This window comes from Danio rerio, chromosome 9, assembly GCF_049306965.1.
Source record: "Danio rerio strain Tuebingen ecotype United States chromosome 9, GRCz12tu, whole genome shotgun sequence".
Taxonomy (NCBI): domain Eukaryota; kingdom Metazoa; phylum Chordata; class Actinopteri; order Cypriniformes; family Danionidae; genus Danio; species Danio rerio.
In genome coordinates, this window is record NC_133184.1 from 19,649,239 (window position 1) to 19,674,765 (window position 25,527).

At 35.7% G+C, this 25,527-nt stretch overlaps 1 protein-coding gene across 1 annotated transcript; it reads left to right on the forward strand.

The window, feature by feature from the left end:
- The first annotated feature begins 724 nt into the window (after positions 1–724).
- tnfsf11 (TNF superfamily member 11) lies at positions 725–25,325 on the forward strand. The gene is made up of 4 exons (XM_002663351.8): positions 725–3,278; positions 8,173–8,208; positions 20,067–20,181; positions 21,911–25,325. Exons 1-4 carry the CDS (start codon positions 3,093–3,095, stop codon positions 22,327–22,329), a joined length of 756 nt encoding a protein of 251 aa, XP_002663397.3. The 5' UTR covers positions 725–3,092; the 3' UTR covers positions 22,330–25,325.
- The last annotated feature ends 202 nt before the right edge of the window (positions 25,326–25,527 follow it).

Consider the following 25,527-nt stretch of genomic DNA (forward strand, 5'->3'; position numbering starts at 1 on the left):
TACGCTCCCGGGGCCTGCTCAGCACTGAGGAAAGTGCCTGCTAGTGGTTTCGGCTGCTTTGCTCTCAACACTGCCTGGTTTTGGCCCTCTGTCATACTCTGATGGACTGCTGGGTTCGGAGTATTCAACTACCTTCTGGCTTGGGCAAGAACAGCTCACATGGCAAAACAAAAGGGTATAAATACCACCCAAACCTTCCTGCCGCAGCGCCTGCATTCTGTGGAAAATAGCTGAAGGCACGAGAAACCCACAGCAAAACAAGGGTTCTCACGGTATATTAATGACTCTCGAGTGAACGTGGCGTGCTGCGGGATGGCGGTCCCTGCGAGGGCAGCCAAGTTCATAAGGTTATGGAGTGTGCTGGAGCTTGTCTGGCCTTATCCTAATTTCTAAAGGGAAATGCAGGTGACCTGATCATGCTCCGCAGGAATGCATGTTGCCAAAACAATGCAACAAGACACTAGTTACGCTGAAGTCACACAAACTCCAGCATGGTGCTATTTGCAACCAGAGTAATAATTGTGGTTCTTAAAAAAAAGGCTGATATAATGGTGGAGCATTACAAGCTTTCAGCACTGGAGGCTGAATGAATGAGGGAAAGCCAAGCGCATGAACTCTGTTGACATTCGTCAATTCTCTTTTGCAAACTTGCATTTTGGCGGCAGCTGCCTGAAATAATTCTTTAAAAACAGGTTTTTCTTCATTTTTTTTTTTTTTTGCAATTATTCGAGGATCATCATGTACAAAGCTCTGTTTTTTTTTTTTTTTTTTTACTTTGCCTCAGCCTGGCAATAACAAGAGGAATTTCAGTGTGTTTATATGTTAAGATAAACACTTGTGACTCATTGACTCTCTTGAAGAAAATTATGGATGCTGATTTGAAAAGTGGGAGTTATTTGGAAATTTAGCTTTCTTTAGAATACTAAATAATATAAATACTAAATTCTGAATATATCGTGTCATACCAAAAGTGCTTGTTTTTTCTATATGTTATGAGACACTCATTTATTTTACACTTAGGCAATTAAATAGGTAAATCACTACACTATAGGTAAATCACTACACTTTAGGTAAATCACTACACTATAAAATTTCAAACAGCTACTTTATTTATTTATTTATTAGTAACTAGTACTGCATCTTGTTTGCTTGAATTATTTTAATTTTGATGACCTAAACTCTAATTTTAAAAATATTATAAAGCTGACTTATAATTATTGTTCACCCTAAAATTGTAATTGTGTCATCATTTACTCATCCCACACGGTTTTTGTTTCAACAATGGACATTCTTCATAATATCCTGTTTCTATAAATGTTTATAACCACTTTTACTTGTGTGTGAATAATTTTCAGGTGAACTATTCCTTTAATGCTTTATAATATTAGCTAATATTGGTCCAGTCAACATTAGGCATTCTGTATGTTTATCAGATAATTAACTAATCATTTATGGAGCCTGATCTGTCTCAAAAATGATACTTTTACAAAATAATGCATGCATTGGCAACACAATTCACATTTACAAAATCCAATTTGTAAGTTCAAAACACGATTCATAAATAATCAAATCCAATTTGTAGTTCAGAAATGGATTCATAAATAATACACAAATCCAATTCGTAAAATAAAAAAAATGATTCATAAATACACAAATCCAATTCATAAGTTTCAAACACGATTCATAATTGCATAGATGCAATTCGTAAGTTTGGAACACAATTTATAAAACACACAAATCCTGTTCGTAAGTTCAGAATACGATTCATAAATACACAAATTCAATTCATAAGTTCAGAACACGATTCATAAATACTCAAATCCAATTTGTAAGTTCAGAAAACAATTCCTAAATACTCAAATCCAATTCATTTAACAAAAAAATGTATATATAGTTGTAAATTCATAAAATGTGCGTTGTGTTTATGAATCATGTTTTGAATTTACGAATTGGAATTTGAAAATGTGAATTGTGCTGTGGGCGAAGCAGTGGTGCAGTAGGTAGTGCTGTCACCTCACAGGTCGCTAGTTCGAGCCTCGTCTCAGTTTGCGTTTCTGTGTGGAGTTAGCATGTTCTCCCTGCGTTCATATGGGTTTCCTCCGGGTGCTTCGGTTTTCCCCACAGTCCAAAGACATGCGGTACAGGTAAATTGGGTAGGCTAAATTGTCTGTAGTGTGTGTGTGTGTGTTTGTGTGTGTGTGTGTGTTTCCCAGAGATGGGCTGCGGCGGGAAGGGCATCCGCTGCGTGAAAACTTGTAAGTTGATAAGTTGGCGGTTCATTCCGCTGTGGCGACCTCGGATTAATAAAGGGACTAAGCCGACAAGAAACTGAATGAATAAATGAATTGTGCTGTGCAAGTATGAATTGTGTTTTGTAAATGTATTATTTTTGAGACTGATCTGGCTCCATAATCATTTAAGTTTTTTAAAATATTTTTTTTTTTACCCAGACTGACTGCATTATATGTTTTTAAAGAAACCCAAGATATAATGTTAGTTTAACTTAAATAATTTAGTTATTTCAACATTTTATTATAATTTTTGTACTTTGTAGATTGTAGAAAACGTGTGTTTGTACAGAACTGCCAATAGGAATGATGTCCAGAATTGTTGCTGTTCTGACAGAGCCTAATCTGTATATTAACTAACATTACATAACTTCAGAAAGTAATAGTTATCATAAGCATTACTGGAGGTTTAAAGTATAAGTGGTGTATATTATTATGACTTGTAGATCTTTCTTGATGTAGGAAACTATAAGTTTAATCTCAGTACACAGTTCGAGTGGGTAGAAAACGAAACTTAATGCCATAATAGCTACTTTGATTTTCAAAGTTACTGCAGTTTTCAGATGGAAATCTTATCAGTTGTCAGCTTTCTCCAGTAACCTGCTTTTGACTCAACTCATGCAATAAGAGAGCAAGAAGACGAAAGAAGAAAAAGGAAGCCTGAAAAAGCGAGATCCGTGTCTATTATCTGATTGGCTGTCTTCGAAGCAAGTTACATTGCCCACCCACATGTTTATATGAGTCGTTGATCATTTGTTGAATCCTCCCACTGAGAGACAGGATCTGTGCCGCGATCGGGCGTTCATGGCAGCTAATGATTATCGCGCTTACCTGCGGAATCATATCGATATGGAAGAGGCTCCGGCGCGCGCTCCACACACGGGCTCCACGCACAGAGCGCTCATTTTCGGCACGCTCGCTGTCATGGCACTGCTGCAGGTCGCGTCTAGTGTGGCAATTCTGTTGCACTTAACCGGTTATCTCCGACAGGTAAGAAACTTTTGCAAGGAAGGAAAGCGGGCGGACAGCACTCGGGGGGATTTAAATGTAGTAGTTCTAAATAACACTTTCTCTGGCGTTTATTTTGATTTAAGGGCATCAGGCTTTAGGTTTTACTTTTCAAAGGTATGGCTCTTCTTTTAACATGTTGTGTAATCTGAATGTCAAGGATTGTTGAGTGTGTGTGAGTGAGAGGCGCGCGGCTGCTGATGATGTTCAAGCGCGTTTGAACTTCTGGAGAGCGCGCGCCTGCAAAAGCGTCTTCTGCCTACTCAGTGTTTTTCTTTTTTCTTTTCTTTTTTTTTTGCGGAAAGTGGGTTTTGTTTGTAACTTACAAATCATTTGTTTCCATGCAAGCTGCACAAATGATATATGTGAAAGGGCTTTCATTTTCTTCAAAGGTTAATCGTATGCCTTGTTATAACATCGTTTGATTTGAAGTCTGTCAATATTTGAGCTGATCAAACTTATGTTTTATTTAATGCTATCATTAAAAATGATCAGACCCCTTACTGTTTTTATTCTGGCTTATTATTAGTTATGTTTCTTTATATTTCTATATTTATTAGTGTCATTGCAGGAAACATTTTAGAATAGAAGTAGAAGTGTTACAGTATAAGCCTTACTTATAACACCTTACTTTACAGTAGTCCACATTTGAAGTGGATCAGAACCCTTCCTTTTATCAAAGTTGTCCTAAAACTGTTGCACAACACCAATTATTGTCATATCACAATTTCATTTTTTTTTAAATCCACTTCAAATGTTGACTACTGCATAGCCTGTATATGAATCGTAATATGAGATAGGGAATTGTCTTTTATGTGTATATTGTGCACGATCTACAGTAACTTGACTGATGTTTAGTGTGTTGGTTATTAAATACAGTAGTCTGTTTTGTGCTCTAGGTTTGTTATGGGAATAACTGTATCAGTCTGAATCCAATTGCTGACGCAGGAAATGTTGGTTTTTGGCAATGTTGATCTTCATGAATGTGTTGTTGATCCAGCACTGGTTTCCTTTCCCCGCATTTTCCAGAAATCTGGAGAAAACAGACATTGACCAAATGTTGTTGACGGTCTCCCACAAGTGATGCTAAGTCATATAATGCCAGTCTAAATGATGAATTTGTCTGCTCATTCAAGTATTAAAGACAGCAGGACTATAAAATGAGACAAGTGTATTGGAATTATATTGAGCAAAACAATTTGAGGTTATGGATACCCATTTAACCAGCTTTGTGAGCAGCATATTGGGATGCTTTTTAACAGGTATTGAAAAATGGGCATGTCCAAACCTAGGACTGATAATTTAATAGTTGTTTATTGTTTATGTGGAAAGACCTTTCTTTGACCTCGATTCTCCAAAACATTCCTTCTGGTTTTATTTGATCTTGTTTTTTTTTTACTCATACTTAAAGTGATAGTTGACCCAAAAATGAAAATTCTGTCTTTACTTGTTTCAAAGTTTCTGAACACAAAAGACGATATTTTGAAAAATAGTGAAAACCTGTAACCATTGACTTCCATTGGATTTGTTTTCCTTACTATATAAGTCAATGGTTACAGCTTTCTTCAAAATATAATTTTGAAACAAAAAATATAACGTTTATAACCACCTGAGGGTGAATAAATAATGAGTCCATTTTAATTTTTGGGTGAATTGTCCCTTTAAATGTTTGGATGATAATTGTTGGAAACCTGTAACCCATGACTTCCATAGGATTTGTTTTCCTTACTACATGAGTCAATAGTTACAGCTTTCTTCAAAAGCTCATTTTGGAAAACATAATACAAGGTTTATAACCACCTGGGGGTGAATAAATAATGAGTAAATTAGATTTTTTGGGTGAATTGTACCTTTAAACTTTTGGCAGATAATTGTTGGAAACCTGTAACCAATGAATTCTATAGCATTTGTTTTCTTTACTACATAAGTCAATGGTTAAAGCTTTCTTCAAAATATGATTTTGAAACAAAAATACAAAGTTTATAATCAGCTGAGGTTGAACAAATAATGAGGTAATTTTTCATCTTTGGGTGAACTATCCCTTTAAATGTATTGTAGAAAATTGTTAGAACCCTGCAACCATTGACTTCCATAGGATTTGTTTTCCTATGTAAGTCAAAAACTCATAAAGTTATACTTACCACTTGAGGGTGAGTAAATTACAATTTTTGGGTGAACCGTCCCCTTAAATGTTTCTCAGAGCTGCTGGGATGCTGAGAAACATCTCTCACACATGCTGCCATTCCCCAATTTCTCTCCCTCTCTCTCTCTCTCTCTCTCTCTCTCTCTCTCTCTCTCTCTCTCTCTCTCGCTCTCTCTCTCTGTATTTTGAACGCTGTGGAGAATATTATGACATCTTGTTTTGTGAGGCTTTGGCCCAAACACAGCGGTGTATGTCGGAGGCTTCTTGTGTGCTGGTGCGAAGCCAAAGAAACAGATGCGAGAAATGAAGAAGATGAATGTCAGTTGTATTTGGCGCCCGATTCATGTTGTTCATAAGAAATGAATGCAGGGACGAACCATATATGATAATAAAAGATTTAGCAAGAAGCTTCTTATCATTCTTTTCATAGAGCATGAATTTCAAAATGCGGTGCACAGAAGAAAGACTGCAGACTGCATTCACAGACTGCATTCCATCTGTTGTTACTTACAGATAAAAAAAAGTTTCAGATTTGTGTGCGCTGTCTCATTTTACATTGCAACCGAGCACCTGCACTCTCATCGTTTAAGTCAGTCATGTTTTACTCGTTTAAATGGTGATCGAAACCCAAGATCTGTGAGAACAGATTATTTCATTTCCAGAAATGTGATTTATGCGAAAGATACAACTATTTAAATTGCTTTTTCATTAGACTCTATTTATTTATTTTTCTTTGCACTATAGTGATCTGCTTGATTCTGGAGAGATTTTACTGGGGAGATCAGATTTCTGAAAGTCTTGTTGAGAAATCAAAATAATCCAAAACAAAAATGAAAGTAAAGATTTGCTGAAGTTTCCTATTGGTGTAGGCTTAATGTCGGCCTGCTGCTTATCCATCTGTAGGTGTAATTATATATGTGTGTGTGTGTGTGTGTGTGTGTGTGTGTATAGGGTAGCACGATGGCTCAGTGGTTGGGACTGTTGCCTCACAGAAAGAAGCTTGCTGGTTTGAGTCCTGGCTGAGCCAGTTGGCATTTCTGTGTGGAGTTCGCATGTTCTCCCAAGTGTTGGTGTGGGTTTTCTCAGGGTGCTTTGATTTACCCCACAGTCCAAAGACATGGACTATAGGGGAATTGGATTAACTTAATTGGCCATAGTGTATGGCTGCGTCCGAAACTGCCTATTACTCTGTAGGTACTGCATTTGAATTTGAACGTACTACTCGGCCGTTAGAAAAGTACTACATCTCCCATTTTGTCATGGTAACATGACCTTCCTGCGTCAGTTGCGTCGCTTCACACCCATTCATGAACTCTCTCGCAGAGCATCATAGCGCAGCGTGAATGGAATGCGCACTTCAGAATCTCGCCGAAAGTAGTAGGTTATCTGGGTACTTCTCGCATACTGATTTTCAAATTCTATGAGTTTGGATACTACTCGGCTCGCATACTGATTTTAGCGTACTATATAGTACGGAAGTATTCGGTTTCGGATGCAGCCTATGAGTGTGTTTGAATGCAAGAGTGTATGGGTATTTTCCAGTACTGTGTGTAAGGAAAGGTAAGGTGTTTTCCAGTGCTGGAAGGGCATCCGCTGCAAAAAAACATATGCTGGAATAGTTGGTGGTTCATTCCACTGTGGCAACCTCTGAAATAGAGAATAAGTCAAACAAAAAAAAAAATGAATGATTGAATGTTTCTCAATTCCGATTCAAAATTGTGAGAAATGAACCCAGAAATCATTTATATACAGTAAACTAGTGATGTACTTAAACACAATTTGGTCTTAATCTTTTTACATTTTTGAAAGCGTTTTGCTTTTAGATGTCAATATTGTGAAAATGATGCCCTTTTTACAGAAATTACACAAATCCACCGTGTAAAACATATTCTGGATAAGTTCATTCCGCTGTGGCATTCCTTCATAAATAAGGGACTAAGTCGAAGGAAAATGAATAAATGAATAATCCATAGCTCATTTAAACCCTGGGCGATGATTTTATTTAGTTTTACTGAAAACAATGCTCTACCTTAATTCGCCCTTTCTTTGAGCTTGTAAATCATAGTTAGAAGGATAGTTCATTATTATAATGAAAATGTCCTCATTGTGTTTACTCTCCCTCATGTGGTTTAAAACTGTTATGAATTTTTTTCTTCTGTTAAACACAAAAGAAGATATTCTAAAACATGTTGGAAACATGTAGGAAAAATACTATGGAAGTCAGTGGGTACCATTCCTAAAATATCTTATTTTGCGTTTAACCCTTTAACTACCCCACCAAGAAAAACATTTTTGCATTGCATTTCTTAACTCGTAATGTAGCTAGTTAACACACTCAATGCATTTTTTCCAACACATCCCATAATTTCTAAAATATCAACCTCTACCAAATGGTTGATATGTCTATTATATGGTACAAGTGCCGGAATTAATACATATACTAATAAAATCTGAAAATATGAAGCATAAGACCAATTTATTAAAAAAAAAAAAGATATATATATATATATATATATATGATATAAATTCAAATACGTTTTGAGCAAGTGAAGGATGGCAGATTTAATTTTCAGGTGAACTATATGCCTATAAATGACTTAATGCTAATAATGCTGCTTTCCCGTTAGTTCATTAAAAGCATGCAGTGTGCAGTGGTACCTGTTAGTGAATAGCGTTCCAGCTGGATGTAGTTGTGTAACTAAACTGTTTGTTTTTTCTGTTGTTTCTTTACAGGTCGATCTTGCCTCACCACAGCAGAGTCCTAATGAGGTGAGCTAATAAACTTCAAAAGATGAGTCTGCTTTTTTCATGTTTGTGATCTTTGGCTCAGATTCAGAAACAACATCAGTTTACTATAACATCCTTTTCCTCATTTTACACTGCACAACATGGTGTGATATTATGTGACTTAAAAAAAATAATAAATTAGGGGAAATTTGACATGCATCATTCCTAAGAGAGCTTCCTTGTTATGTTAAAATGTTAAAAGTAAATGATTTATTATTATTATTATTTTAATCATAGTCTAGTTGCAAGTCTTACGATTCTGACTATTCTACTCAAAATAGAAAGTTTATAGTTCTCAATTGGCGGCACCATGGCTCAGTGGTTAGCACTGTCGCCTCATAGCAAGAAGGTCGCTGGTTTGAGCCCCGGCTGGGCCTGTTGGCATTATCTTGTGGAGTTTGCATGTTCTCCTCTTGTTGACGTGGATTTTCCTTCGAGTGCTCTGGTTTTCCCCACAGTTCAAACACATGCGCTAATAGGTAAATTGGGTAAGCTAAATTGTCCTGGGTTGCAGCTGGAAGGGCATCTGCTCTGAAAAACGCATGCTAGAATAGTTGGCGGTTCATTCCGCTGTTGAATATAAATGAATGAATGAATGAATGAGTGGTTCTCAGTTCTGATTCAGAATTGATCTCAGGATTTATTGATATACACTAGTGGTGTACTTAAACACATATGTTGTAATTTATTAATTAATTAATTTTTTTATAAATTGCATAAGGGATGCCATGCCAGTATTTGTAGATGTAACTTTGCAAAAAAAAAAAAAAAAAAGAAAGAAAGAAAGAAACACTGCGTAACAGCACAGCACACACACACATATGAATGTGTTATCCACCATTGTTGTTTTGGTTGTCCAGTATTTGTGCCTAACCTGGAATGCACTTACAGGACATCATATGCAGTTTAAAGAGCCCCTATTATGCATTAAAAAGGATCGATAGATCCTTGTAACTGTGATCAACTGTGTAGCGACTGCCTGGCAACAACACAGCTGTGTAATGACATCATCTGATTAATAGCCTGCTGAGATGACAGTAAAATTACACAAACTTTAGTAAAAGAAATAATTCATAGCAATTACTTTTCTAAATTTGTTGCTTTTAAAAATAGCCTTTGCAATTTTCATGAGTATTAACAAAATATCACATTTTTCCTTTAGAGCAGGTTATTTATTAACTGACAATGAGAATTATTTAGCTTCATAAAAGCATATTGACAAGTGAGAAGTCAACATTTAAAAGTTACTCAAAACTGTGTGTAATGTGTGCATGGTATAATTCATTCGTTCATTTTATTTTGATTTTGACCCTTTATTTATCAGCAGTCCCCACAGTGGAATGAACCACCAACTTATCCAGCATATGTTTTACGTTGCGCATCCCCTTCTAGCTGCAACCTAGAACTGGGAAACATCCATACACTCTCACATTCACACACATACACTAGGGCTAGTTTCATTCGTTCATTCATTCATTCATTCATTCATTCATTCATTCATTCATTCATTCATTCATTCATTCATTCATTCATTCATTCATTCATTCATTCATTCAGTCATTCAGTCAGTCATCTTTTTGGGTTAGTCCCTTTATTAATCAGGGTCCGCCACAGTGGAATAAACTGCCAATTTATCCAGCATATGTTTTATACAGCGGATGCTCTTCTAGCTGCAAACTAGTATTGGGAAACACCCAACCACTCTCACATTCTCACACACATTCTGTACTCTAGAACCAATTTAGCTTGTTCAATTCACCTATAGGGAGTGTCTTTGGATTGTGGGGGAAACTGGAGCACCCTAAGGAGACCCACGCTAACACGGGGAAAACAGCATAATATAATTATTTCTTCAAAAAAAAAATCTCTTGATGAGAAACTTGGCCATGTTTATTATTATCATATCTGTCAGAAATATAGGTACAAATATGCCTGTGACAATAATTAATATCGACAATCAATCATCTTATTGTGCAATAGTTAGATAGAACCTCAATAATTTTTGCCGTTGCAATATGTATTTACAAATGCACAAATAAAGCTAACATCATTTTACAATGACATTTACATTAACTCACAAGTGTCAAAGTTTACAATTGGACATTCACCTTATAGGACTTTTAATAGTATATATAATAGAACATTTACCTTTTTAACATCAAGTTATAAAATCTAAACAACCTTAAGAATGATAAGTATTTGCATTATAATGCCTGTTATTTAATCATTACATAATCAGTTGCATAAAATGATCCCAAAATAACAATAATATTGCTTATTGCAACAAGTTCTGTGACAATACATAGCACAACAAAAATTCCTTATCGTGACAGGACTAAGTACAAGAGTCATCATAGTGATCCCTTATTTCTTCAATTTTTAGAAGTAGGCTCTTAACTGACACTGTGTAGTATCATTGCTTAAATGGGATTAAATAGGAAAATTATAAAAAAAAATATATATATATATTTTTAAAGAGATGCTTATAGTCTAATCCGATTCAGTGATATATGCTAAGCTAAGCTAAAAGTGTTCCCACCGGGTCTGGAGTATCTGTTTAACTCTAGCTGACTTGTAAAATGAGCCTATTTCCAAAATCTAAACAGTTCATATTAGTACTTCATTGGTATCTCAAGGGTATTATAGCTAATAAAAAATCCAGAAGTGAACCATTTGAAAAGGTACAGTCCCAGTGACAGCTTTTTGGACCTTTAATTCTAAACATGTTTATAAAACATTTTTAAAACTCATTATAGTTTTTCCTGCAAAGGTCAGCTTCCATGGTTTATTGGACAGCGTGAATGTACTTTTTATGTTAATAATACCAATCTTTAATCATTGATACATGGTCTGCATCAGTATTTTGACATATTATGTTTAAAAATGAGGAAACGCTGCAAACATACCAGTGCTTCTGTAAAACATTTTCTTAAGCATGACGGTGCAGTTGCTTGTGAAAAGGTCAGGCTAAAGTCTCTGGAACTGTTCTTTGTCAGGAGCTCAGTTTGGATATTTAACCATGTCGCATGGCTACTGACTCAATAATTACAAATGACCTGCGTAAACATCTATATATGGTCCGTAGGGATGCCGTGAGTGTGTTTTCCTCATATAGAAAGGCTAATAATAGGGTTTGCAAAAGACATTTGGCTCTGGTTTAGAAATATATTCATCATAATTAATCAGAATCTTTTAAGATAGATTAGAAGAGAAATGTACAGTAGTATGTTGACCGAGAGTTTTTATTTTAAGCTTAGATTTTGGGTTGTGGGGGCTTGTAGTTTTATTATGCTATACAAAAATTCTGGGCTTTATGAAGCATTTTGACAGCTCGCCTTGCCAGACCATGAGAAGTGAACTGTTTTTATCATTACCCCGGGACAACGTATTTAAAAGGAAATGTAAACCTACAAAGAATTGTTTAAATATATGTTATGTCATGGCTTTTTTTTAAATGCCGCTCAAATACAATCTAGCTCGAGAGCTTGCATGTGCTGGCCTAGTTTGTTTGTGGTATACCAAAATTCTCAAGAAGGTCGGAGCATCGAACGACATCCAGAACTTGAAGGACGTAATTATTATGTTTATTTGCTACTTGATGCCTGTATAGGATATAAGGCCTAATATTATAACCTTTAGTTCATATTTCATAACTATAGCTTTCACTTAGGCCTTAATCTACAACCACTTGTATAAATCTCTTTGTGGTGTTAGGCATAAAATGATGACACATACACCCGCAAATCAGATTAGATTTCACAGTTGAAGGGAGTGAGTTTTCGGTTCTTGATTTGCAGGACTTTCTGCATTTGTTGGCTCCATTTTCAAGACAACTTTCAATTGCAAAACATTAGCAGTCATTTATTGCTTTATATTTTCTTCTTCTTCTGAAAACGCTTGAGGCACTGGCAACATTCTAGTCATAACTGAGCAAGTAAAACTCCAGAGAGGAAATAGTGCAGCATTTTTTTGGCCTGTTAAGATTTCAGTAACAAAGACATGTTTGCATCTCATGCATTTTTTTCATTGGTCTTACTTTCCCCTATCATACATGGGATTCCTCTATGAAGAGCTGGCTTAAAAAATTAATTTTCTATATTTAAATTCAGATCAAGTTTATTTGTTTACCGCTTTTTACAATTATTATTGTTCCAAAACAGCATTACAAAAGGTGCACATTATGACATTATGATTAAATGAAGTTAAACTTACAATCAAATCAAAGTTGTTATTATGTACAGACATCATTAACCTGCAATTTCATACCATATAGGTGTACATGTTTAATGAAGTGTATTAAGTGTGTTGTCCTTGAAGTTCTCGATATTGGCATCATCTTGTCATACCTCTAAGATCCTATTAATGCCACTGCACAGTCTCTAGAGGCCTTGGGATGGGCATCTCCAGGGGGAAATAGAGAACAAAGACAATAATTAGGGTAGTTGCTGTTCATAATGTATTTGAATGAGATTTATTAAATGTCAATGCGAAGAAAAATCACCATAAATGAAAATAGGAGTTATATAAGCAAACATTTAAAGCCTGTAAGTATTTTTAACAAAATGTCTGGTACATTAAAACAGGAGGAGGGTGAACAGGTGGTTGTCAAGTCCACTTACCTGCATGGATCACACTTGTGCATCATATAGTTATGTGATGCATTGTGTGTATGCTTTACTAAAACAAGATAGGTCTTTAATTTATTTTTGAACTGAGAGAATGTAATTGAGCCTCAGACATTATTAGGAAGGCTATATCAGAGTTTAGGAGCCATAAATGAGAAGGCTCGACCTCCTTTAGTAGCCTTTGCTATTCTGAGTAGAGCTGAAGATCTTTGGCCAATCCCGACGGGACCCAACGGGTTTAGGTTCAATTTCTATCATTTTAGACAGGGTCGGGCCGGGCTTGGCTTGCGCAGTAAATGAACAGTCATGTGATGCATTTCGATTATGGCGAGAAAGTAATTAAATAGTTTGTTACAACATTAAATTCCCTCCTTACAAAGGTGAAACAAAAGATGACAGAAAAGTAAAAAAAGAACGATTTTTGACTGCGGTGAGGCTACCTGCCAGTTCAAAAAGAACCTGTCATTCTAGCCGCCAATGTATTTCGGCAATCACTCATACACTACGTATTATGGTGGAGTGCTAAACAGCACAGCAAGCTGACAGGAAAGATGATGAGGCCACTCGCTACATTAAAACCGCTGTCATGGAAAATGAAATGGATGTTCTTGGCTGTTAAAAGATAAACAAACAATCCTGCCCAAAAGTAGCAAAATTAGCCAGATCAGAACTATGCATCTCAGCCAGTAGCATCAGTGAAACTAACTTTTATGGCCCGATTACAGCTCTAATTCTGAGTACTAGCTTTTAAGTTTTAAGATCTTAAAGAGTGAGTTGGTTTGTAGTGAGACAGAAGGTTGGTTAGATAAACAGGAGCTAGATTAATTTAAAGGTTTATAGGTAAAAAAGAGATATATGTGATTAATACGTAACTTAACTGGCAGCCAGTGTAAGGAGGATAAAACTGGAGTGAAATGGTCATATTTTCTTGATATAGTAAGAACTCTGGCAGCTAAATTAGAACCTTTGAAGCTTTAAGACACAGTAGCTAGTCATTAATGAATAATCCTCTTCTATCATTGCCTAAACTGCCTTGTCAGTCATCTTGTCACATTTCTTTTATATTTGATCTCCTGCCATATTGGAGATGAAGTACATGCTAATCTTCCATTCATAGGTCTTTCAGGTAATGTGTTTGTAATGATGTGATCAGATCGAATACTATTTAGGATGGTTAGTATGGGATTCAGCATACATATACCTAAAAAAAAAAAAAACATTTGCGGCAAAAACAAACACAACATCTGTGTGTGTTTTAAAGCCTATTGAGGTAAATTTCAATTAAAGAAAGCTGGCTATACATGGAGTTAGAAAGGATGGATAGCTCATTTAGCATCTATAACTGACAAATGTTGCAGAGAAAAATATATAAAACATGTCATGCTTAAAATCATTCAATTAATAGCTACTTAAAACATCTTTTAACATTGTAAAACATCTTAAAACATTGTAAAATGTTTTGTTTACTTTAAAGATTGTACCCAAATTCACCCAAAAAGTTCTCACTATTTATTCACCCTCAAGTGGTTTCAACCTTTGAGTTTCGCTCTTTGATTCAACAAGTTGTTTTGTCGAAAGCTGAAATCCTGTAACCACTGACAACCAGTGTTGGGGGTAATAGATTGCAAACAATGTGTTACGTAATAATATTACTTTTCTAAGTAACGCATTGCTTAAAAAAAGTAATATAATTTAATTTTATATATAATATAATTTTTTCCATAACATATATTTACATAATGGTGGGCATGTCATCTTTTAAAAAGTAAATTTAGGGATGGGTTGTTCATGAATGATTTGTTTATTTTGAACTACTTTCATGTAAAACGTGAGGAATAACGAGTTGTCTCATGAAGTTCTTTGTTAATTTTTGTGTTAATTCCATAAACCTTGCATATTTTTAAAAATATAGTTTCTAGTTGATCTTGATGAATGCTTATAGTCAGCATTGTAAACAAAAACTGAAATGCTGAAGTGTTTGCACTTTTTTTACATTGACAATGAATTAGTGCTGGTCTGTGGCTTGTTGTTTGTTAGATTATAGAAACGGCAGCTTTATGCAGTTCTTATCATGCTGATGTAGGTTCATGTTTGGTTTTCTAAGAAGTTAGCTTTTAGTTAGTTATAACATTGTGTACGAAATAGGGGTGTTGTGTCATGACTGTGAGCTGGCGTCAGTTGAGCGGGACTTTGAAGATCACTATTGTAGACTATGGCTCCAAATTAAATAATCAAGATTCACTTTTCAACAGTGGATTTAAGAGTCTTTAAAAATAGATTGAAGCTTTGACATTAAATGAAACTTACAGAAACTCGTCTGTCAGCCAATGAGGCGTGTGGATATTAAACTAAGCCCTCATTCATGTTAACTGTCAAATACACAAAAGGTTACATCAAATGAAAAAAAAAAAAAAAAAAACCATGATGAAACAAAAATTAATGTAAACAGTCTGGTGAGAAATCACATTTGTACCAGAGTTTCTTGGACTTGGTGAGAATACACTACTCATTCAACTCAACCAGACTTCGTCATTTTGGGCAGCGGTTCTTAATCCCATGTGCAGGGGAGACAGTAGTGTACACTATGTAGCGAATATGTCAACTGGAAGACTTCTTGAAGCTCTCTTAAAAAAAAAACAGGTTGTCCAAATCAGGTGTGTTAACAAGTGAGACGAGCAAAAAATGCAGTGCGGTGGTCACAAGGACCCCTGGCCTAGAATCAGTATTTGCAATATTGTTAGATGGAGTGACCCTGTGGTTCAGTGGTTAGCACTGAGCCTCCCGGCAAGAAGGTCGCCGGTCTGAGCCTGCATGAGGGTGCTTTGGTTTTCCTCACAGTCCAAAGACATGCAGTACAGGTGAATTGAATAAACTAAATTGGCTGTAGTGTATGAGTGTAAATGAGTGTATATGGGGGTTTCCCAGTACAGGGTTGCAACTGGATGGGCATCCGCTGTGTAAAAAGATGTAAGTTGTAAAAAGATCTAAGTTGGATAAGTTGGTGGTTCATTCCACTGAAGTGACCCCTGATGCATAAAGGGACTAAGCCAAAGGAAAATTAATGAATATTGTGAGATGTACATTCCCAGAAGCAAATCCACATCATTGGATGAAGTTCAGAAATGTTGCTTACTAATATAGAGAACAACTTTATTTAGAGTAAACTTTGTGCTTTTTGTGAAATCATTCAAGATCAAATAGAAGCATTACAGGCAAACGTGGAGAAATGTAATGTTAGGCCTTTACGGAAATGTATTTCAGGTAACAATGCGCATGCTGTCATTCTATCTTTAGCTGTGAGATCAAGTTCTACTACGTTGCAACCAATAACCAGCATGTGTAAAAAAGCAAAACAATATCAGTTTGTGGTCACTATTGTTTCCTACTTCGACTTTGAAAAACAACATTCCGCAAGAATGGCTGAAAATAAAATGATGCAAAACGATAGAGGTAGAAGGTTAATATTTCAATAGAGATTTTTCCTAGATATTACCTTGGCAATGCTTTGCTTGAAGAGGGGTTTGTAAGACTGCCATGAACCCTTTAAAAACATGACATGTGAATGATTTTAAGCATGCTTATGACAGCTGTCATTAAGGGCTCCATCATGCACCCGGAGCAATTAGGCGCAGGACACGTACGACGTGAATTGTTGTTATTTTCAGACCAGTGCAACTCTAATTTTCACGTTTTGCGACACGTTGTTTAAAATAGCAAATTCATTTGTGCCACTTTGTAGACTCATGGGTGTGCCGGTTTAAAAAGGAGGTGTGTTAAGGTACATTGTTGGCACGTTGCTATTTTGAGGAATTGAAATAGACCACACCATTGACCAACTAAAAGCTAATCCAAAAGTCCAGCGCAGAGCAGGTTAGTTATGCACCTACAGTATGCAGTCCAAAACACTTACACATTGCTTAATACACACAGGGTGTGCAGCAAAACCCAAATATCTAAGATATTTGATTAAAATGTTACAAACATTATTATTTTCTACATAAATATAAAAACCACTGCCTCCATGCCTTCTTCACCTTGGGTGCCTTTTCAGTTTATTCATGACAATTTGCATTTGTATGTTATCATTATTAGCAGTAATATTTATTATATGACTATTTATATTTGTTTTACTTAAAACAAGTTTAGATTTGTCCGCCTGTTGGGTTTTGGAGATGTATGCATCACCATATGGGGCATAAGAATAGGATGTGTGTTTGGATATAACTTTTTTGACCACACATCTTTATTATTATTCATTTATTTTTTTGCTTGAAATTAAAACTGAATTTAGTTCTACCAAATATTTGCGCTTAACAAATGAAATTAAATATGTAGGCTAATGGTTGTCTTCAGTGGAGTGCATACAATACCATTTCCTTATTTACAAAAGTAAAAGAGTAAAGTAAAGAAGCCGAATGAAGGAGGCTTGTTATTTATCCTTGCACTGCAGATAGTCTGTTTAACTGTCTTCTCATTCAACGCATTCAAGTAACGCATTCAGTTTTTTCCCTTACAAAGTCTGTCATGTAAATAGCAAACGCACCATGATGTGATGCAACTGACTCTTAAAGGGATTGAGAGATGTGACTAACACATAACTTGAGGTTATGCTCAAAACACACCCAGAACTCATTAGGAAAAAAAGCACAACCCTGTTAGACCATGCGCCAGGGTGCTAAGCGTATTGGTGGATTCGCACATGCTCTGAATGCTTTTGAGCCAATCGCTTTAGATTTGGGGCCCTATCATACACCCGGCGCAATGTGGCGCAAGGCGTGGCGCAATACTTGTTTGCTAGTTTCAGCTTGGCGCAAGAGTCGTTTTAAAGGCGTTGCGCTACGCTCTTTAAATAGCAAATGCATTTGCTCTCATATGTAAGCCCATAGGTGTTCTGGTTTAAAAAGGAAGGCGTTCTGATTGCATTGCTGGCGCGTTGCTATTTTGAGAAACTATAATAGATTTTTCTTTAGACCAAAACAAACCCGGTCTAAACTCCAGCGCAGAGTTGCGCCTCACTTACACACTGCTTAAAAGCCTACACACAAGATGTAGAGCAATACGCAAATATCTTTACATATGAAAAATTTAAATATTAAGAATAGGCCTATATATAGGATATAATAAGAATATATATAGGATATAAATATAAAGGATTAAAATATTACAAAACATATTACTTTCTAGCCTACATAAATATGAAAAAACACAGTTTTTTTGCCTTCATCTCGGGAGGCTTTTTCAGTTCATTCATAACAATTTGCTTCTGTATAATGTTATTATTATTAGCAGCAATATTTATTATATCCATATTTATATTTGTTTTATTAAAAACAAGCTTAGATTTGTCCACCTGTCAGGTTTTAGACCATATGGGGCACAGCATGTGTTTTAGGATATAACTAAGGTTTTTGAACAAACTTTGTTATTTTTGTTTATTTATTCGTTTGCTGGAAATTAGAACTGATTTTAGAAATAGTTTTGAAGCAAATATTTGCACTTAACAAACAAAATTATGTATAGGGTAATTGATGTCTGTGCTTAAAGGTTTCCCTATCCAAGAGCAAAAGTGAAAGTAGATCAATTATCTCCCATTCTTGCACGGTTCTTGTTTAACTGTTTTCTGTTAAAAAAACAAAACTGTTAACTGTTTACTTGTGAAATGCTCAGTTTTTCCACTTCCACTTACTTTACGTCCTGTAAATAGCAAATGTGCTTATGGCGCAACGCAGCTGGCTCTTGAAGGGAATGGGAGATGGGACTCTGATTGGTTTGATCTCAAAACACACCTATAACTCATTAAGTAAATAAACTCAACCCTTTTAGACCATGCGCCATGGCGCAAAGCGGATTTTTCTGTCCTTAAATTAGCAAATATGGATTCTGACACGCCCTAAAAGCGTTTGCGCCCTGCGCTTTCCGTTTTGTGCATGGACTGTCAAAATAGAGCTCTTTGTGTCTAGATTGTTAAAATACCATAAGTGTCATTTTCTCAGTTATGTCATTTATATGCAAACATGACATTGTTTCTTATGACAAATTGAAATAAACGAATACTGTACAACACAACCTGTTTTTTATCTTTATCATGAAAATTCGACATTACCAAGATAACTTGTCATAAATCTATCATAAACATGATTGTCATTATAATTGTCATAAATATTTTTCCGTATTTTTCAGTACAAACTGTATCTGTCATTAAAATGTCTCATTAAAAGTGTCATTAATCTGTCAAATAATTTTTTACGGTGTGATTAATATTTAATGACAATTTTAGCTTGTACCACTCAGTTGAGATCATAAAAATATAATAATGACGGTGTTATAAAATTCATGACATATATTAATGATGGCTTCTTGACAATCATGTTTATGACAAGTTTTGTTGTTTTAGTGATATCAAGTTCTCATGACAAAGACAAAAACAGGTTGTGATGTATTTATGCACAGAAATCCGCAGAGGTTTTTTAGCCCATCATTGAGTCTATTAATTTACTTGTGTAAATGTGTGTAAATTTATTTTTCATCTCTGGGAAATGAAATGTTCATATAATTTCTATACAATACAGTTTGTGTAGTCATATTTTCTGTCTTTTATATACTCTATGAGAGACTTGCTTTGTTTACCAAATAAGTGGATCTAATTGTATTTGCATTTTAAACATTAAACACAAGTTTAAAATGTATTATTTTTTAATTTAATATATTAAGGTTTTAGTTATGATACTGCCAAAAATCATTCCACATAAATCCGCAGATTTTTTTCTTACAAAATTCTACACAGAAATAGCAAAAATTTAAAGATTCTGTCTGGCCCTAGTCACAACATGACACTCAGTGACAGTTGGTATAAGCATACATAGTTTCATTTATATTCATTACATGACTTAAAGGTTTAATGACATTCTTATGAACATACTTTCAAGTAAAGTGTGACCATGGTAATATCTCGAAAAATTAAATATAACATACTAACCTTTGATCTTTATAGTTTTGTGTTGTTTTATCACCCTCTAAATAAAGTGTTACTATCACTTGGCACATGCTCAGCTGGTTTTCATTTCTGCTACAATCTGAGGTGACATACTGTAGCTGCTTAGAATTGCCACTAGTCCAAAAGACTCATTCCTCATAACATTACATATTTGTTTTGTGATTGTCTGTGTGGCCATAAGAATCAACTCAGTCATTTGCTTTGTGTTATTCCCCCCTCAGGAAATGCACAGTGAAACTTTAATAGGCGATCAAATGAATAGTTCAACAAAGGACAAAACAAAAAAAGTGCCATCAGCTCACCTTCCAATCAAGACGCCCATAGACTTATTACCCAGTAAGTAAATGCTGTTTTTTTATTTATATTACATTTTTAAATCACATGACATGGTTGTTGTATTTCCTGAAATGCTTTTGAAGTGAAAAATTGTGACCTAAAAAAATCTGATGTAATTTCTATTGGTGAAAATAAAGATGTGACGACATGGTGGCTCAGTGGTTAGTAGACTTGGTCGGTATCCAAATTTTGATACCATCAAACCTCCTCCCTATTTTACCTCGGTATCCGGTAATACCATGTATAATAAGAAAAATATGATGTAAGGCTCACACAGTGTCACCAAACTGTTAGCTTGTGCCAAAACCATTCAGAAATGTACCTTATATGCAACCTTAGGTTCGCGGTCACCTGTGTGTCTTGTTTGTATTAGAGATCTGTGTGGGACACTCTTTCTCATTCAAACACACACACACACACACACACACACACACACACACACACACACACACACACACACACACAAACAGCATCCACGCGGATGTGACCGTTCTCGCGTTTTATTCGGAAATTTATTCCCCCACCACAAGAAATCTGGTCGGGTACTGCAGCACAGTAGCAAGAATGCAGAACTATAGTTCGTATTTACCACGTCTCCCTTCTCATTCGGTCGAAACCGGAAATACTGCCAAACTGCAGAAGTTGTGTTCTTTTTCGAGACCAGGTCACTTGGTGCCCCTCAATGGTTTCAGTGGTTTGCATGTTCTCACCGTGTTCACATGGGTTTCCTCCAAGTGCTCTGGTCCAAGAGCATGCAATATAGATAAATTGTGTAAACAAAATTGGCTATAGTGTGTAAATGAGTGTGTATGGGTGTTTACCAGTACTGGGTTGCAGCTTGAAGGGCATTTTCTGCATAAAACATATGCCGCTTCATTCCGCTGAGGAGGTCTTTGAAATAGACACTAAGCTGAAGGAAAATTAATGAATGATCTCTCAAATATATGTAAGAATGTGTATTTATGCCATTTAAATGATGATTTTTTTAATGCTTAATAATATTAACTCTTAATAATGGTCATATTATTCGATCTGTAATGCGTGACGGCTGCCACCATGTTGACCCTCACTGCATCAGCATTATTATATTTGTTGGGAAACATGAATGAACTGTAATTCATGACAAGCGTTTTATTTCTGGCTCAGTGCGGGAAAGTAGATCAGAATTTAACAGCTGTTCACGTGATGCACTGATGCTAAGATCATTCATTTATTCATTTTCCTTGGGTTTAGTTAGTTTATTAATCTAGTGTCGCCACAGCGGAATGAACTACCAACTTATCCAGCTTATGTTTTACACAGCGGATGCCCTTCCAGTTGCAACCCAGTCCTGAGAAACACCCATACACACACATACACTACACCCACGCGAACACGGGGAGAACATGCAAACTTCACACAGAAGCTGTGAGGGGACAGTGCTAACCACTAAGCCACAAAGTTGCCTTTTAAGAATCAACATATATATATATATATATATATATATATATATATATATATATATATATATATATATATATATATATATATATATATATAAATTTTTTTTAATTTACTCAAAATTTTTAATAAAGTTTTACAAACGCAGTGGTTAAAACAACAATGCATTTGAACCTAAAGGCTATAAAAATGGTTTAAATTAGGTTTACTGTCACGCCCCTGAATGTAATTTATAACCATATTTTGGACAATCATGTTTATTCTGACCCATATGCTTATGCTTTTGCAGATGAAAACGGTTTAACCCAGATAGCCTGGGATGGCATGAAAGCAGAGAATCTGAAGAGGATGAAATATAAAGATAACCGAATTATAGTGGATTCCCCTGGATACTACTATGTATACGCCAAGACCTGTTTTCGATACCATGAGATTCACAGCTCTGAGAAAGTGAACATCAGCAACATAGAGCTGGGTCAGTACATTTACCACGAAAAACACTCACGGTCTGAACCTCCTACTGTCCTTGCAAAAAGCAGCGGGACGCCGGAGTGGAACATTAAAAAGTATAACAAGTACTGCATGGAGCAGGGCAGAGGTGTCCGGCTGGAGAAAGACGATAGAATTTACGTCAAAGTATCCAACGCACAACTGCTGGACCCGGCAGTTGAAGAGACGTATTTTGGTTGTTTTAAAATAAGTAAATGACTTTGACATTTTTTGCTACTGAAACGTTTGTGCACATTTTTTTTCATCCATACAAACTTTTTCAAAGTGACCATGAACCACTGAGCACTTGTTTTGAATCACTGACTTTTGGATTTTGTTCAATATTGATGACGTTTAAGAGCACATTATGATTTCCTAATCATGCCATCGAAGCTCTTAAGTACCAGCACTAGAAGATTTAGAATGGACTCAGGCCTCATTTGTGTGTTTTTAAGGCCAATACTGGCAAAAGTATTCTCAAAAAGACTGTTGGGAATCAAAACGGTGGAGTGTTTTTGGACAGTCTCAGCAAAGTTTGCCAAATTGCAGGAGTCTCAAACAACAGAGGAAACTGTACAAACTAAATGACCAAATTTGGTTGGAAATGTAATAGGATCAATATAAAAGCAATGTCGCATTTGCTGCAAAATAGTGCCCTTAAGACTGGCTAACACTGTGCACATTTTAATGATCTTATAAGGTTGTAGCTTGTGCAAACAGTTGAAAATCAATACGTGCCAAACACAGACACTTGCATAACTCAGGTGTAGTTGGATGTCATCAATCCATTACAAGCTCAATAACCTGCGCTCTTAGGGTGCTTTTACGCCTGTGAATTGATTTAGTTGTTCCAAAACAGGGATTAAAATTGTTGCAGTGTTGCTCTTTGTTCTTTGTACACGGCAAAGTTTCTAAACGGATCAATAGAGCTAAAACAAGTCACGTGTGAGTAAACTCTCCTTACATTGGTCAGAGTTTCATGGTTTATTCTGCAGTCCCGCTCAGCTGTCATGCGTCCTTATTTTAATCTATGGCGATGAGCAATAAGACATTATAAGCGGAAAGCTGCGCTTTAATTTTTAATGGTGAGCCCCACAGATGTCGTTACCAGATATAAATCAGAGGTAAGACTTTTTTATAAATAGCCATTGGCTAGACTGCAGTTCGGTCAATGTTCCTAACAGCTAAACAGCTATCATTAATAGTTCAGCATGCTTTCACTTTCGTATTTAACATGAAACGCACATTTATCGGTAGGAATGAGATCCCGCCTGACTCATATTTCTCTCTTCTTATATATTACATATCCATGATACACTGTGATATAGCCGGGATCGGATCGTTTTGCTTTCTCTCTACAATCGATCGCTCCAGAGTTAGTTTCAATCGAGCCGAGACCACCTCATTCAGGTCTAGATGTAAAAGCACCCCTAAATTATAACCTAGAGAAAACATAAAATATCTGCAGTGTTTATTTTAATTTAAGTCTTTAATTTTCACAAATAGCTTAAAGTAAGGTTGGGCGATGTCGACCAATTTGGCATTGTACAATGTCTATAGTGAAACATTGTGATGGACGAGGTCATCCTCGTCAAAGGGGGCAGTGAATAAATTATTTATGAATAATTAATTGATGACAAATTAATTATTTGTAGCCTACCGTTTCAACTACCTGACTCGCTTAGTCTTTGCTTAACCCATGACCAAATTATGAAGAAATAAAGATAAATAGCACACAAATTACCACCTGTCAATCCCCTTTTTCTCCGTTGGAGAATAGGCAGAGTGATCGGCGTCATTATATTGGCGTAAACAAACTTTGTTGGTAAAAAAGGTGCACAACCAACAGGAACTAACCAACAGTATCAACTAATCAACAGTATTAGTCTTCTCTGCAATTACTAAGTACAATCGTGAGAGTGAAAGATTGGAGCAGTGTACTCTGAACATAACCCTAGCTTAAAGTTGTTGGGCTGATTGTATTATCAGGCCCTGTGCTCTTATTGGTTCTTGGTTTGATGCTCGTCGTAAGTAACAAATCTGCTGACACTGCCAAAACAATGCTATCTCACAAAAATTCGTAACTTTCAATTTGGTGGCTTATTCATATGAATTTATACGATCTCATTCTTACATTTCTGTACTATTTGCTCATCCCTCAATGATGGTTCTGTTTAGGGGTGTCATTTGGTTGTCACCAAAAGTTTTTTGTATGACTGAAATTGTATGAATTATTACAAATTAGCCACTAAACTGACAACATTTAAGATAGTTACGTTTCCTCACAGGATCAGGCTAGCCAACATTTTTATTACATAAGCCATTAATTGGCTGTTGGTGAACAAGTGAAAATAATAATCAATGACTAAAGATTTTAGCCTAGCATGATTGAAATCTTTTAGGATTCAAAAATCACACAGTGTGAGCTGGGTTTTAGTTGAAAAATGAAAATTAAATATTAGTGCGTCACTAGTTTACGAATTCTTTTAATGAATAGTTTGACCTAATTGATTGAATTCCAATGTAAGGCAAAACAGACCAGTCTGAAATGTTTATAACAAATGAAATATCCTTGCAGAGTTTTGGATTGTGCCAACTGGATTTGAATGTTCACTTTTTAGATGTTTAGAGCTTCCCTTGAAATGCTGAGTAAAACTGTGTTAAAATGAAACTGTTGAGCAAAGCATATCCAAACCTTCAACAAAAATCAAGGCAGCTGGACTGTCTTTGACTTTGAAAAGCAATGTGTAGGACCAAACTGAGTTTGGTATGCTCTTTAATTTATAGTTATTTTTTTAAATGCACTAAGCATATTTATTTATTTTCTATGCTGATAGGATGTTTATTAAATGTTCTGTCTGTTGTACATTGTATATAACTGTATAATTGCCCTTATTCCATCCAATCCAGGAGATGTTTTGGATGCCGGGCATTGACTTTAGGTCGGTTATACGTGCGCTTTTGTCCCAGGCACAGAGCTCCTGTTTAAAGCTTAAATGGATTGGTTTCTCACTAAGAAACTTTGTATTTAAGTATAATTCATTTGACAATTCTGTGTGCAAACACTTGCGGACAGCAGAATACAACGTTCTAGACCCAAAGCAAACCTAAAGAGGTTTTGCCAACTTACAAAAACCAAACATTGTTAGCAAATGTTACGTTTTATTTTGTCTATTTATATTATTCGTTCTAATAAAGATACTTTTCTAAATAAATGATTGACTTGTTCATGAAAGTACTTCAATTGAGTGTGTGAAGTGCTAAACACTGTTCATATTTACCATGTTTTCCATGCAGAACAATGTTTTTCACCTCCAGAGGCATTCATAGTTTACATATGCGTTGAGTATATTTTCATATTGCCTCGACGAAGAAAAAGTACAGGCAGTTCCCAGCGTTAACTGGCTCCTCTCTGAA

Excerpts from the sequence above, each read along its gene's own strand:
- tnfsf11 (XM_002663351.8), top strand. The coding sequence starts at position 3,093 with ATGGCAGCTAATGATTATCGCGCTTACCTGCGGAATCATATCGATATG. Across the intron at positions 3,279-8,172 it reads TAACCGGTTATCTCCGACAG|GTCGATCTTGCCTCACCACA; the intron begins GTAAGAAACTTT and ends GTTTCTTTACAG. Across the intron at positions 8,209-20,066 it reads CACAGCAGAGTCCTAATGAG|GAAATGCACAGTGAAACTTT; the intron begins GTGAGCTAATAA and ends TTCCCCCCTCAG.